Raw genomic sequence first — 12,633 nt, forward strand, 5'->3', positions numbered from 1 at the left:
GAACTCAGCAGATCTGTACACAGAGCATCTCACCAAAGACGACTTTTCAGGACACGAAGATGGACTGCCCACTCATCCATCCTAGCCAGCCCGGCTGCAGGGAGTTCGTAAGTAAAAGTACCAAGATGCAGGGCGGGAGAGTTGCATGCAGGCTGCGGGACCGATTCTCTTTCTGTTCAAGCGCAACGGCGTCGCCAATGGGGAAGGCCAATTTCGCCACCTCGCGTGCCAGAGCTGAAAGAGAACAATGGAGTGCATCATCGCTTTTGCGGGGTAACCTTGATGACATCGAGCCCATCACGTGTGTGGCTCTAGGAGGCGAATATCACCACTTGACGTGAAGTAAAAGCACGAACGCATTGTAAAAAGAACTGGAGATGATTTCCCTTTCCTTCAGCAACACCTAGTTACAGGTGCCCGAGTGCCGCCATAATCAGACCCACACATGAACCAATAGAATACTCAGCGACCGTGCTTAGTAAAACTGGTCATCGCGAAAAGCTCAAACGCCATTGCCCAAGCGCCAACGCTAAATCCACAGTTTGATCCCTTTTCCCTTTTGACGCGCTTATCCGCGAGCCCGCATTCACTCGTTGCCGCCGTTGGATGTGGCCTTGACTGCTCCGTGGCCCACGACACCCTCGCGGTCTTTCCGCATGCCTTCCATGACTGCGACAAGACCACCTTGACGCAGCCTCTGCAGAACAATTTGCATGCCCTCCTTCGCGTTTGGCTGGCTCTTTTCAGCGCGTCGGAGGCCAATGAGCTCTATCGAGCGTTGGATGGATGCGGTGGACCAGGATTTGAAGAAACCAGGTTTTGACGGCTCCTCTTCTTCGATCTCGGCTGCCTTGGCGTCTGCGGCTGCTTTCGCAGCTCTCCTCTTACGGATGTTTTCTCCAATCATGGAGTGAAGGGTGACGGTGGTCTTGACGTCCGTCTTCTCGCCCGGGAGGAGAAAGCCCTTCATGGCGGCGGTCCTTTGGCCGTGCAAGCTCTCGATGGTGTTGACGGGTCGGGTGAAGACCTGGCGCTCGATGACGCTGAGCACACCTGTCCATTCGAGGTTCTGGCTCTCCGTATTCATCCAGCCATCCTTGATATTGACGACGCTGTGCTCGAGAATGTAGCTCTGACTGTCGCCGGTTCCCGACGCGCCGAGTAACGAGCGTGGAAGGACCTTCAAAGCGGCCGAAGGCAGTTTCGACTTCTTTAAGTGGAGACGGGTGGTGTGGAGCGTCTGAGTCTCCGGGTCGAAATGGCGGTCGATGACATCGGTGGATAGGACGTGGGTGGAGTAAGGATTGGGATAACGGAGAAAGTAAGCCAGCGTGACGGCGGGGAAAGAGTAGTCGTAGGTGTAGGAGCTGTCGTAGAATTTCACCATCTTGAGCGTCTGCGCATATTCGAATGAGATGTGTGGGGGGGGGGGGAGGGCGATGAGTTAAGAAGGAGGAGGGCGGGGGGAGATCAGGTCGCTTCCGTTCGGTTTGCTCAACGCCGGCGTTCCAATTCGTTCTTCCTTCTCATGATGGTCAGTAGACATCGGCGTCACCGCGCGCCGATCAAAGTTAATCCGGCTTGGCAATGGAACGCGGCGGGGCGTGCCGGCCGAAGTCCCAGCCACAAAAATGTATTGTGGCTTGTCCCTCGCGGGGTGTGGCTGCTATTCGCGCCGCAAAACAACCATCCCACTCACTTGGTGCTCTCTGACTCTTGTCCCGTCAAGTCACTGTTCGCGCCGCTCTCCACGTCAATCGATCTGGTACTCCATTAGCCATGGCCGAGAAGCAGCCTACAACCTCCACCAGCGAGCCACCCTCTGTTGCGGCCCTATCGCTTGCCGAAACTGCCACCGAGGATCCCAAGAAGGCTGCCGTCGAGCAAGAGATCAATCCCTGGGACGTCAATGCTGCTACCGACGAGAATGGAAACGTCCTCGCCTTTGACTACGAAGCTGTCTCTCGGTACGGCCCGGAAGCGCTCCACCTCAATGACCTCAGAAGCTGACTTCACTCAGAAAGTGGAACACCAAGCTGATTGACGATGCCCTTCTCGAGCGCTTCGAGCGCGTGACGGGCGCAAAACCTCATCGCTGGTTGCGCCGCGGTCTCTTCTTCAGCCACCGCGACTTGGACCTCATCCTCAACTACTATGAGCAAGGACGTCCGTTCTTCCTCTATACCGGCCGTGGCCCCTCGTCCGACAGCATGCACGTCGGACACACGGTCCCATTCGAGTTTACAAAGTGGCTGCAAGATGTCTTTGATGTTCCCTTGGTAATCATGTTGACGGACGACGAAAAGGCCCTGTTCAAGGAGAACTTGACATTTGAGGAGACGATGCAGTGTGCGAGAGACAATGCCAAGGACATCATCGCCATTGGCTTCGACCTGAAAAAGACCTTCATCTACAGCGATCTCAAATTCATTGGATACAACGGTGGTCACATGATGCTCAATGCCTGGGAATTCTCTAAGCTGGTCACATTCAATCAAGTCCGTGGTGCGTTCGGATTTGACGGCAGGTACGTTGCTCCGATGTTGTGTGCGAGGCTGAAACTGACCCGATTCCAGCACCAACACTGGTCGCATCTTCTTCCCCATGTTTCAGTGCGTTGCAGCTTTTGCGACCTCCTATCCCGAAATCTGGGGGGACGACCCGAACTCCGACTTCCGCAACAAGAAGACGGCACAGATTCCCTGCCTCATTCCCTGTGGTATCGACCAAGATCCGTACTTCCGTCTCGTCCGCGAAAACTCGCACCGCATGAAGCATCCCGTCCCCAAACCTGCCCTGATTCACTCCAAGTTCCTTACGTCTCTGCAAGGTGCGGGAGGAAAGATGAGCGCGTCGATCCCGAACAGCGCCATCTTCATGTCCGACACCCCGAAGCAGATTCAAAAGAAGATCAACAGCCACGCGTTCTCCGGAGGCCAAGAAACCGTCGAATTGCACCGCGAAAAGGGCGGAAACCCCGACATCGACGTTGCGTACCAGTACATTACGTACTTTGAGGAAGACGATGAGAAGATCAAGAAGCTGCGCGACGGCTACAAGGCTGGAGAGATTCTTACTGGTGAAATGAAAAAGGAGTGCATCCGATTGATGCAAGAATACGTCAAGGGCTTCCAGGAGCGCAGGGCCAAGGTCACGGACGAGATTCTCAAGTCGTACATGGCTCCTCGCAAGCTGGAATGGAAGGGAAACCCCAACCCCAAGAAGCCCGAGAAGAAGGAAGCCGAGAAGAAATGACTAGGTCTTAAGGGACCAAGCCAAGCTGAAAGCGTGACGAGAAGGACGACAAGATCAGAAAATGAAAATAGAAACGGTGCGATGACACCCGTGATAGAAAAAAGCTCTTCATCCCCTTGGATTCTTCCTACCTCCACTGCAGTTGCTACCATTTCGGCGACGAGAAAGAGTCACCATCAACTGGCCGTCGGACTGCCACCTGAAAGCAGAACGTCATCGACTCGCCATTGTTATGATTTTCAGACGTTGATTAGCTGTCTATTGCCTCGATGTTTCGAACCATCTATTATCATTTCTCGATATGAATGGCTAATAAGCTCTAGTACCCTTAAAGGCTGTAATTTTCAAAGAACTCCATGATGACGGCTGCTCCATCATAGCAGGTGGTGTAATTCCCACTCTTGTCGTCGTCGTTGGCATACGTCGCCGGCCAGGTGTGGTTCAAATTGCTCTCCCAGTAATGCTGAACCACGCCGTCTCCCCAAGAGTACCTCTCGACCTCGGGGTACCCAGTTCCCTGACAGACGCTGGTAGTCACGTTACTGTCAATTTCGAACCCGTTCCTCTCTACCCAATCATGCAACCAGTCAAGAACAGGCGCCGTCTCGCCACGGCCGCCCGGTCCACGGCCGTCGTACGGAATCGTCGTATCCAACTCGCCGTGAAACTCGACGATGGGGATGGGCGAGCGCGACGGGTCGCAAGCGGGCAGCGAGTCGTTGGCAGCGCCGAGGACGCCGTAGTAAAAGGCGCCGGAGACGGGGGCGAAGGCGGCGATTTGCGCCGAAGTGGTAGGGTCGCAGGCGAGCAGGCCGACGAGCCCGCCGCCGTTGGACTTGCCCGTTGCGTAGACGCGCGACGCGTCGATGCAGTAGCTCGACGTTAGGTTGGTGATGAGGTCGGATGTGAAGGCGATGTCGGAGATGTTGGCTGGCGCGTCCGGGTCGCCCGTCCATTGGCGAACGCCTTTGGAGTTCTGCCATGCTTTTGTCAGTCGATGGAAAATGACAGAGAATATAGCATGGCCTGATGTGGGAGTGGATAGGCACTGATCGCTTGGACATTTCTAGGAAAGACCCACAGCTACGCCTTGCGGGTACACCGCTATAGCACGCGTATTGTACGAGGCATTGGAGAACTGGGACAAATCCTCCTGTTCCGAGGCACTCTTTGTACGGCCGTGGAAAGACAGAATGAGCGGCACGGGATCATGTGCCGTGTAATTGGCGGGCAGGTGGATCAGGTAACTTCTTTCAATGCCTCCACTGTATATCGTGACGTTTGTTGAATCAGCGCCAGGGACCACGCCGTCCGGCAAGTCTTTGCCGCATCCAGTGGATGCTGTTGCTGTGGCCGTCCACGCGCAGACGGCGAGCGAGGCGAGCTGCAGTGCTGATAAAATCATGGTACGACAGAATTGAGGGAGAACAGGGGTAACGTGGGACTGTGACTTTGAAAGAGTGACGGCACAAAAAACAAGTCTCGACGACTTGGCCCAGCTTTTACATGGCGCTGAGAGAGGCGGCCGTCCGTCCGTCGTCGTAGCGATTGACGGCGGTGGGGGCCGTGGCGCTGCTCCTATGGTTAGCAGTGGGAACTAGAGCCTGTCCCATCCATCAACGGCGTCTTCGACCCCAAATGCCATCATTACCGGGGGCGGTGAGATGGCGTTTGTAAAGCTGAAGTCCCTGCCGCATCTTACAGCCGTTGGTAAGGTACTGACCGTGTCTTCCACAAACAGAGCACGGCCGCGTAAGTAGCCCCGCTCCCAGCTGCCAACGCTAGCTGAGCTGACAGCCGTCGCTTGACCGAACGTCACAAACACCATGCGACAGCTCTACTTTGACTGGCTGCCGCTGCCTGCAGATCCAATGGACCAGCTGGAAAAGAGTCTGAATCTTTGTCAGCGCAACATTAGCAGGTGGGGCGCACAGGGGTGTTTTTCGATTCATGTCACTTGCTTGGGTGCATTTCACAATACCAGGTCATTTGGAGCAGATCGCCGTCAAATTTGGACCGTTAAGAATCTGCTGCGGACCAAAAAAAAACCATGACTGTGGATGCTCACGTCGCTAGCGATTGTGCCACCGCCATCATCGACCGTGGTCAGCGGTCGCCGTCTGTCGTTCCAAGTGCTCAAAGCAACTCGCCCACTCTACTGCCATCGTGGCCCCCACACCCCGTGCTGATCTCCCGACTGGCCAAAGGCCAAAGCGCAGACGATATCGGTCATCAAGAGCGTGGAACTGCTACACAGGCGTAGCACGGCAAGAAGAGGAGGGAAACGGGCCATCGAAGAATACGGCAAAGGAGCAAGGACTGTTATCCCTCACCACCCTTTACCGAACACCCACACCCGCCACTGCCCATGCACCATGCGATTGGCTGGAGCACCTCCATCGTCCAGATTTCTCCTCTTTGTCTTTTCTCTCTGGGTCCATCTATTTTCGCACGCCGTCGTATCCCAAGACACGAGCAGCACCGACTCAAGCTCGCGCGACTGCTTCTATCCCGACGGCATTCAGTCCAAGGGGCTGCCATGCTTTCCTGACCAAGCCGTCTCGCCATGCTGTGGTCATGGCTTCATCTGCCTGTCCAACGGGCTTTGCGAGCCGGGGCCAGACCTGCGGCGCACCTACCAGTACAAGATATACAGGTCTGCCTGTACCGACTCGACGTGGAATTCGTCGAGCTGCCCGCGCGTGTGCATAGGATGTGAGTTGTCTCTACAATGCCTCTACAAAATCAGTCTTCCTTTCCCCTACTCTTCGAGTCGTCCGCCTCGGTTCCTTCGGCATCAGGTTCATTTGTCATTCCTGGTTAAAAGTAAGAATTGAGTTGACTCGGCTGGATCCTCCGTCCAACAGCCTCCGACAACCTTGAATCGGGTCAAGGCCTCGCCGCCTGCGGCACCAACGGCAGCTACTGCTGCGGCCGCGGCTACGACTGCTGCTCCAAGGCATCCAACATCTTCAACTACGGCGCTGCCAGCGCCGTGACCACGCTGCCGTACTCGAGCGCAACCTCCTCGGCTGCGACATCCTCGTCCTCGTCCGCTTCTTCTTCAACCTCTTCCTCGTCATCCAACCACGCAATCGCAATCGGCGTCGGCGTAGGCGTAGGAGTAGGCGTTGGTGGCGCCATTCTCGTCTCGGCGACAATAGCGCTGCTGCTGTACCGGCGCCGGCGGCGCAAAAATGTCCCTTCTCCTGACTCTCCCTCTTCTGCCCCTCGTCCTTCTGTTCTCCCATCTTCTGCGCCGCCTGACCTCCCGCAATCGCCGCTCAGCGAACTGCATCCTCAATCGACGTCGGAGCTCCCTCCCACGACCAAGGACCTGCCGCAGGAGCTGCACGGCCAGCAGCAGCTGCGCTCGGAGCTTCCTGGCTCTACCAAGGACCCGGGACCACCGCCGGAGTACTATCCGCTGATGGCGAGGCCGGGGGAGACGGGGGCGCCAAAGATCGCGGCGAGGCATGAGTTGGAGGGGTAGAAGGCAGTAATGAGACGTTTGGAAGGGATGGTGACCGACGCATTTCTTTCACATCACCGACGGATTGGCTGGTCTGAGCGACAATCAGGCTTGGGACATCGCGATACTCATGATCTACGAACGGCTTCATGAGAAGCGGCACACACGACATGCTTGTCGACGGCTAAGCAGCAACGTATGAGATCGACCCAGCGGGCTTTCCGCAGACGTGGCTGGAGGAAAGCGGCTGCACATCGAGCGTCTGTCTTTGAGAGGTGGCCAACGATCATGAGGGAGTTGGCGCGGCGTGTACATACAATCATACATGAACGCATATACCCAAAGGATTCGCACGGCGAAACTCTAAGAGATTGGAGAGAGGAAGATGGGTAAAGTCACGACTGATGATGGTGACAAAGATGAGGCTGGTTCAAATGGATCCGCCAATATCTTTGAAGACCTTGTCAAAGTAATAGTCATAATGATGAGCGCGGCATCCCGACACAGAAACATGCATCTTCTCCTCTTTGCCGATCCGGCAGACCAGCACTCCAACCCAACTCTTCTGCGCCGAGAAACCTCAGACTCGCCGCCACAATTGGCGCCCAAAGGAACAGCAACGCCCCACCTTGCCTGGCCACGTACTGACTGCTTCGAATCGCCCATCAACATTGTATCAATCACGACAGCCTCGTATCAAGAGCAGAGATAGAGCGCACAGACGTCGACACAGCGTGGATACTACAGGCAAAGCCTAAAAGGCAAACATTGGCATAGTGGGGGTATGTGTGTAAGAGTACATGTAGGCAAACGCAACAACGCCCATTCATAATCGTCAGTCCGACAGGAGGACCGGGCAAATTGAACATATCAAATGACAAGCAAGAAACAAGAGCAGGAAGAAACAAGAAGCGCTTGCTTTGCAAAAGCGACAAAGAGAAAATCTGTACATGCATCTTCTGACTGTCATCTTATGTCGAGAGTTTGCCTACCCATCCATCCATCCGTCCGTCCGTCCGTCCGTCCATCCAAAACCCCCCGGTCATTCATGTCCGATTTTTTGTTTTTTTGTTGCCAAATAGTCCCCTCGAGCGAATCAGCGCTCATTCCCCAAAAAAATGGAAATTTCAGTTGCCTTGGCCCTAATTCTCTTGCCAACCAGGTCTATGTCCCGATACCAAATATGAAAAAGAGAAATGATACTATCCGCAAGGAAACGCTTTTTCTTTTTCCAACGACGATCATGATCGAATCGAGAGCACCAGCAGCATCATAGCAGTCTCATTATTTGGCAATGCGCTCCTCGTACGCTGCCCACGCCTCCGTCCTGTACCGCTCCGCCTCTTCGGCTCTGTTATCTGCTTGGACGATGCCTCTCCCGACAATGGCGACGTCACATCCCTTTTCGTAGATGATGTGGCGGGGGCTATTGTACTGCTGGCCCTTGCCATCGCCGGTGACGGCGCCGTCTTGGCCCTTGGGCGGCAGCTTGATGCCGGGGGTCATGGTCAGGAAGTTGTCTTCGGGCTCCGAGTTGAGTGAGCGCTGAGCAATGAAGCCCATGACAAAGTCCTTGTGTTCGCGGGCAATTTCAACGGAGCGCTTTGCGTAGGCTTCGTTGAGTAGGTTGCCGGCAGAGCTCATTTCGGCAATCAGGAGCAGCGCGCGCAAGAAGGGCGTGGAGCCCAGCTGCTCGAGGATCTCCGCGGCGTTGTACATTTCGCCTTCGCCCTCAATCATGGGCGTCGGTTGGGGGCTGATGCTCTGGGAAATGGTCGTACTTATCGACACGATGCTCTGCTTGCGCGAATCGGCAGAATCATTGGCGTCGCCTTCGACCTCGAGCATTGTCGAATCAGAGGTGGTCCCAGTGCCGTTGACGGGCTCGGCGCTGATCTCTGTGTGCACGGATTGGTTGTAGGTGTGGATCGCTCCAGTGGCAGCCTCTTTGAGCGAGCTCACAATCGCAGGGCCAGGAAGGACGTGGGCATTTGTGATTTCGGCCCAGCGAGCTATGACAAGAGGACCACTGGTGTACTGCTTCTGGACCGTCTCTGTCGAGAAATTGTGAGTGTCTGCCAACATGACCAGAGGTCTCGATGCTAACCTCCAATGTCGGCGAATTTCCTGTCCTCAAAAACCAGAAACTTTTTCCGCTTGGCGATTTCGCGCAACCCTCTAACGGTCCTGTCGCTGAAGTCGCTGAGGGTGTCGGCGTGGGTCTTGAGCAGACATATCGAGTCGCCCACCTCTTCGGCGAGGTCGAGCAATTGCGCGGTGGTAGCGACATCTGCCGACAGACAGAGGTTCGTCCGCTTGATAGCAATGAGGCGCAACAGGTAGGCCGTGAGCGGCGAAGTGTGGGGGAGCATGGCACGCTCGATGTAGGACTGGGTCCAGGTGGGATGACGCGGCGGAGGTGTCATGGTTGAGGAGGAGGCGGAGGAGCGCGAAGACGAGTAAGAGGACGACGAGAGGGGCTCCGGGAGGGATTGGAGAGGAGAAGCTGCGAAGGGTCGTGGAGATATAGCAAAAGAGGGTGGGCTATAGTGTTGTACAGGCTATGCGGCGCGGGAGCTGTGCGGTGCTCAGTGCAAAGAAATTTGGGCAGGGGTGCCGGCGCCACCGGGGGCGGTCAGGCAATCGCTCTCCACTCTCCACAGTGTGCGTTGCAGCGGCACTCTTCCCTTTGGCACCACTACCCAAGGGAAACATTTTCCCACCACCATCAAGGGTCTTCTTGCGACTCCATCCTCGACGCCTGAACCCTGGCTGCCGAGTGGCGACTTTTCCCGTTTCCCGTCTCCATGCGCGCTCGACGGAAAAGTAAACGTTAAATGCTCCCATCTCCGCAACTCTGACCGGTCCCCGGAATATGCTGGCTGCTGGTGGCAAGTCGCCCAGGCAGTGACGAGCAAAACAACTTCAATATTCCGTCGGGTCTCAGGTTTGACCCAGTTCTGGACTGTCGGGTTGTGGGGCAGGTTCCCCTTTTTGTGGACCAAGGGGAGCCCCTGGTACGATCCTGTGTGCAGGTCCGTCACTGCAGCCCTGCCTTCAGGTGTACGCCGCCCTTCTGGCCGACGAGAGTCCTCCACTCCACCCCGACTCTGCAGTGTCAAGCGCCTCGCGAGCCATCAAGGTGGACGTCTAGGGATGGACATGATGAGTTTGAGAGACACTCGCTTGGGTGTGCTCAGCCCCCAGTTTAAGACAGCAATGTCTGCTCAACGACCTAGCCCTGTGCTGTTCGTGATCGACGTGAATGTCCTGACTTTTCTATAGTTAGAGCCGCCAGAATGAGACGCCATGGCCGCAACTGTCTCCGCAGAACACGGCGGATCGGTCCGTCAAACTGCGCAAAGGCGAACGAACCATCTCTCAAGAGCCGCATTGCCGTCCAGGGCAGCCGAGATGGCGTCTCAATTGGATGTGGGAGGCGTTGACAACATGCCATAAGGTATTTCTGGAGTCGACGTAGCCGAGGTGCAACACGGTACACATTGGGAAAGATTCGTGTGAGATCATGCAAGGCTACGAAAGTCGAGAGTGGGGAGTAAACAGATCAACGCCTGCGGCTCTGGTTGCTGTTAGCGACATGCAGGTGGCAGGCTGCCAGGCTGCGGCCACGACTTTTCCAAACTCAACACCACACGTCCTTCGCAGCTACATCGACCAGCAAGAAGCTTCAGATAGGCGCCGAGCACAGATGCCCATGCATAAATAGGCAATATGGTGGCATCACGCCCCAATTTATGCCCATGTATCTGTACCTGATTTCTGTATGCTTCTACGGAAGGGCCTTGCAAATTCGCAGGCGTCGCCGTAAGTCTTCACAGCAAAAGTTAATCATCAACATAATCACGCCGTAGCGCGTATGCTCTGCAACATGTGAAGCATGCTGAAATCAGTCATAGCCCGTGTCAGTATTTAAGCTACACATGCGCCCGCGCTTCTCTTCCGCCTCCACTCTGAGCCAACTTCCATCAACATCCACATTCCCTCTGCCCACCCAGCCTTGACATTCGCACCTTCGCCCCCCAACACAATGCCTGAGGTTAAGAAGAACTTTTCCGAGCGCGAGATGCAGCTCATGGCGTGCGCTTTCCAGGCCATGCGCAACCCCACAGATGTACGTCCCCTCCACTGACAACTGCGCGCATCATTTGCTTTCAACCCACGCGTCTCTGCCTCTTTCGCCTAACCTCACCACCATGATCTCGCCTTTCCAACTCGAAGATGTAAACGCGGCATCACCTGACTTCCTTTGCAGATCGACTACTCCGTCATGGCCTCGCTGGCCGGCATGTCCAACCCGCGCAGCGCCTCAAACGCCATGGGAGCCATCCGCAAGAAGCTCAACGCCAACATGCCCGCCGGCACTGCCGTCCCTGGCAGCGGCCCTCGCCCCAAGACTCCCGGTGGCCGCAAGAAGAAGCGCAACGTCGACGACGACGACGACGACGACGACGAAGACGGCGGCAACATCGAGAGCCCGACCAAGAAGGCCAAGGCCAACGGCAAGGCCAACGGCAAGGGAGGAGCCAAGGGCAAGCGCGGCGCCATCAAGAAGGAGGATACGCCCGAGGACGACGACAGTGACAACCTGTCTGACGGTAAGCGAGCATCGCGCAAAGCCGACATGTATTTCTCGAGAAGGACCCGCATGGCTGACTGCAAATGAGAAATATAGAAGAAGCAGTGGCACGCGAGGCGTATGCCGACGCTGCCGGCTACAACGACAGCGAGGTCTAGACAGTTCGGCGGTGCCCGCCTCAGGCTGCCATGGAATTCCATCAGAGGAAGCACAACACGGTCCCATTTGACCCTGCGGGCGGCATGGTCTTGGTTTTTTCTTCTTCTTCGTACTCCCAATTCGACTCAAGGGATTCGGGTTGGACTTTTTTGCGAGTATGGAGTCTGGCAACAACGAAAATTGAAAAGGGAGCTGACGGCTACGGCGGACTCGTTCGGGGTTTTCTTCTGGCATGGTTTTATCCAAGCTGTAGGGAAACTGCCAGCTGGTTTTAGGCTAGATAGCACCTTCTACCATGAGAATTGAATGGCAATGAAAAGATGAGAAAATGCTTAAAGGGTCCATGCATACAGGTTGTCGCGACGATTGACGGTCGAGGCAGGAAAAGAGACGAGGTTTTCGAAACGCTCGCACTGCAGGCAGGCCGCACTGCAAGCGTTTGGCTGTCCTGCCGGGACCGTTTGTGGAGCAAGCACCTCAGCTCAAACCTGAACCGAAGCCCCTTGCACCCCGCAATCCGCACCGCGCCGATCCCCCACACCACCCTCGCACCACCCGGCCACTGCCCCTCGCTGGCCTCTACTTCTTCGTTTTAATCTACTAACACGACGACGTCGCCAACGCGCAACAACACGCCATGCGCTTCCCGCCAGCAAAGCATCCCACCGCACCGCCCGCACAACTTTCCTGCGGCACCCCGAGAGCGCCGTTGGTCGGTCTCGTCGACGTCGGTCGCGGCTCGAATCGACTCGACTCGCTCGCACGGTCCGACTGTTCGACGATCAGGCGTGCCGCGCCGCCGCCATCGCCGTCATCGAGCGGCAGCGCAGTGCTACGAGCAGCTCCCGCTCCTTGCTGGCAGGAGAAAGACAAGCGCCTGGCTGGTGGCGGTGATGGTGGTGCTCGGTGACCGACAAACGGCCAGAGACGCGGAGGGAAGGCTGGGCGTGCGTTGGTGAAGAGAGTGAGGAGGCGGACATGGCTTGCTTGCTAGCTGGCTTGAGGTTTTGAAGTCGTGCCAACCAAGCACCGGTCATTCACAGAGGGCTCGGGGAAATCTTTCACCAAGTGTCATGGTGTCGTTTGCACCAAGCCAGGCGAGGAAGTAAGCTAACGGTAGGTCCTCGGTAGCTACATGGTTGCAGCAATT

General features: G+C 56.2%; 7 protein-coding genes across 7 annotated transcripts; 3 read left to right on the forward strand and 4 right to left on the reverse strand.

The window, feature by feature from the left end:
• Positions 1-261: 261 nt before the first annotated feature.
• Positions 262-1,523, reverse strand: J3D65DRAFT_630157 (PRELI-like family-domain-containing protein). Its single transcript, XM_066800801.1, has one exon. The coding sequence runs from the start codon at positions 1,385-1,387 to the stop codon at positions 587-589; it is 801 nt and encodes a 266-aa protein (XP_066653850.1). The 5' UTR covers positions 1,388-1,523; the 3' UTR covers positions 262-586.
• A 157-nt stretch (positions 1,524-1,680) lies between these two features.
• J3D65DRAFT_630158 (putative tryptophanyl-tRNA synthetase, cytoplasmic) lies at positions 1,681-3,334 on the forward strand. Its single transcript, XM_066800802.1, has 3 exons — positions 1,681-1,967; positions 2,021-2,527; positions 2,577-3,334. The coding sequence occupies exons 1-3, from the start codon at positions 1,780-1,782 to the stop codon at positions 3,253-3,255; spliced, it is 1,374 nt and encodes a 457-aa protein (XP_066653851.1). The 5' UTR covers positions 1,681-1,779; the 3' UTR covers positions 3,256-3,334.
• A 161-nt stretch (positions 3,335-3,495) lies between these two features.
• Positions 3,496-4,938, reverse strand: J3D65DRAFT_440538 (Alpha/Beta hydrolase protein). Its single transcript, XM_066796253.1, has 2 exons — positions 4,337-4,938; positions 3,496-4,231 (listed from the first exon to the last, which is right to left on the reverse strand). The coding sequence occupies exons 1-2, from the start codon at positions 4,658-4,660 to the stop codon at positions 3,584-3,586; spliced, it is 972 nt and encodes a 323-aa protein (XP_066653852.1). The 5' UTR covers positions 4,661-4,938; the 3' UTR covers positions 3,496-3,583.
• A 532-nt stretch (positions 4,939-5,470) lies between these two features.
• On the forward strand, positions 5,471-6,930 carry J3D65DRAFT_440304 (uncharacterized protein). Its single transcript, XM_066796251.1, has 2 exons — positions 5,471-5,970; positions 6,123-6,930. Exons 1-2 carry the CDS (start codon positions 5,631-5,633, stop codon positions 6,746-6,748), a joined length of 966 nt encoding a protein of 321 aa, XP_066653853.1. The 5' UTR covers positions 5,471-5,630; the 3' UTR covers positions 6,749-6,930.
• A 401-nt stretch (positions 6,931-7,331) lies between these two features.
• J3D65DRAFT_630169 (uncharacterized protein) lies at positions 7,332-7,746 on the reverse strand. The gene has a single exon (XM_066800803.1). The coding sequence runs from the start codon at positions 7,681-7,683 to the stop codon at positions 7,408-7,410; it is 276 nt and encodes a 91-aa protein (XP_066653854.1). The 5' UTR covers positions 7,684-7,746; the 3' UTR covers positions 7,332-7,407.
• Positions 7,726-9,652, reverse strand: J3D65DRAFT_440408 (Orotidine 5'-phosphate decarboxylase domain-containing protein). The gene is made up of 2 exons (XM_066796252.1): positions 8,835-9,652; positions 7,726-8,781 (listed from the first exon to the last, which is right to left on the reverse strand). Exons 1-2 carry the CDS (start codon positions 9,151-9,153, stop codon positions 8,012-8,014), a joined length of 1,089 nt encoding a protein of 362 aa, XP_066653855.1. The 5' UTR covers positions 9,154-9,652; the 3' UTR covers positions 7,726-8,011.
• A 1,123-nt stretch (positions 9,653-10,775) lies between these two features.
• On the forward strand, positions 10,776-11,482 carry J3D65DRAFT_669240 (uncharacterized protein; the record flags this gene model as incomplete). Its single annotated transcript, XM_066803176.1, has 3 exons — positions 10,776-10,859; positions 11,001-11,343; positions 11,421-11,482. 3 exons carry the CDS (start codon positions 10,776-10,778, stop codon positions 11,480-11,482), a joined length of 489 nt encoding a protein of 162 aa, XP_066653856.1.
• Between the last annotated feature and the right edge of the window lie 1,151 nt (positions 11,483-12,633).

Source organism: Phyllosticta citribraziliensis, assembly GCF_038025025.1.
Source record: "Phyllosticta citribraziliensis strain CPC 17464 chromosome Unknown J3D65scaffold_8, whole genome shotgun sequence".
NCBI lineage: Eukaryota > Fungi > Ascomycota > Dothideomycetes > Botryosphaeriales > Phyllostictaceae > Phyllosticta > Phyllosticta citribraziliensis.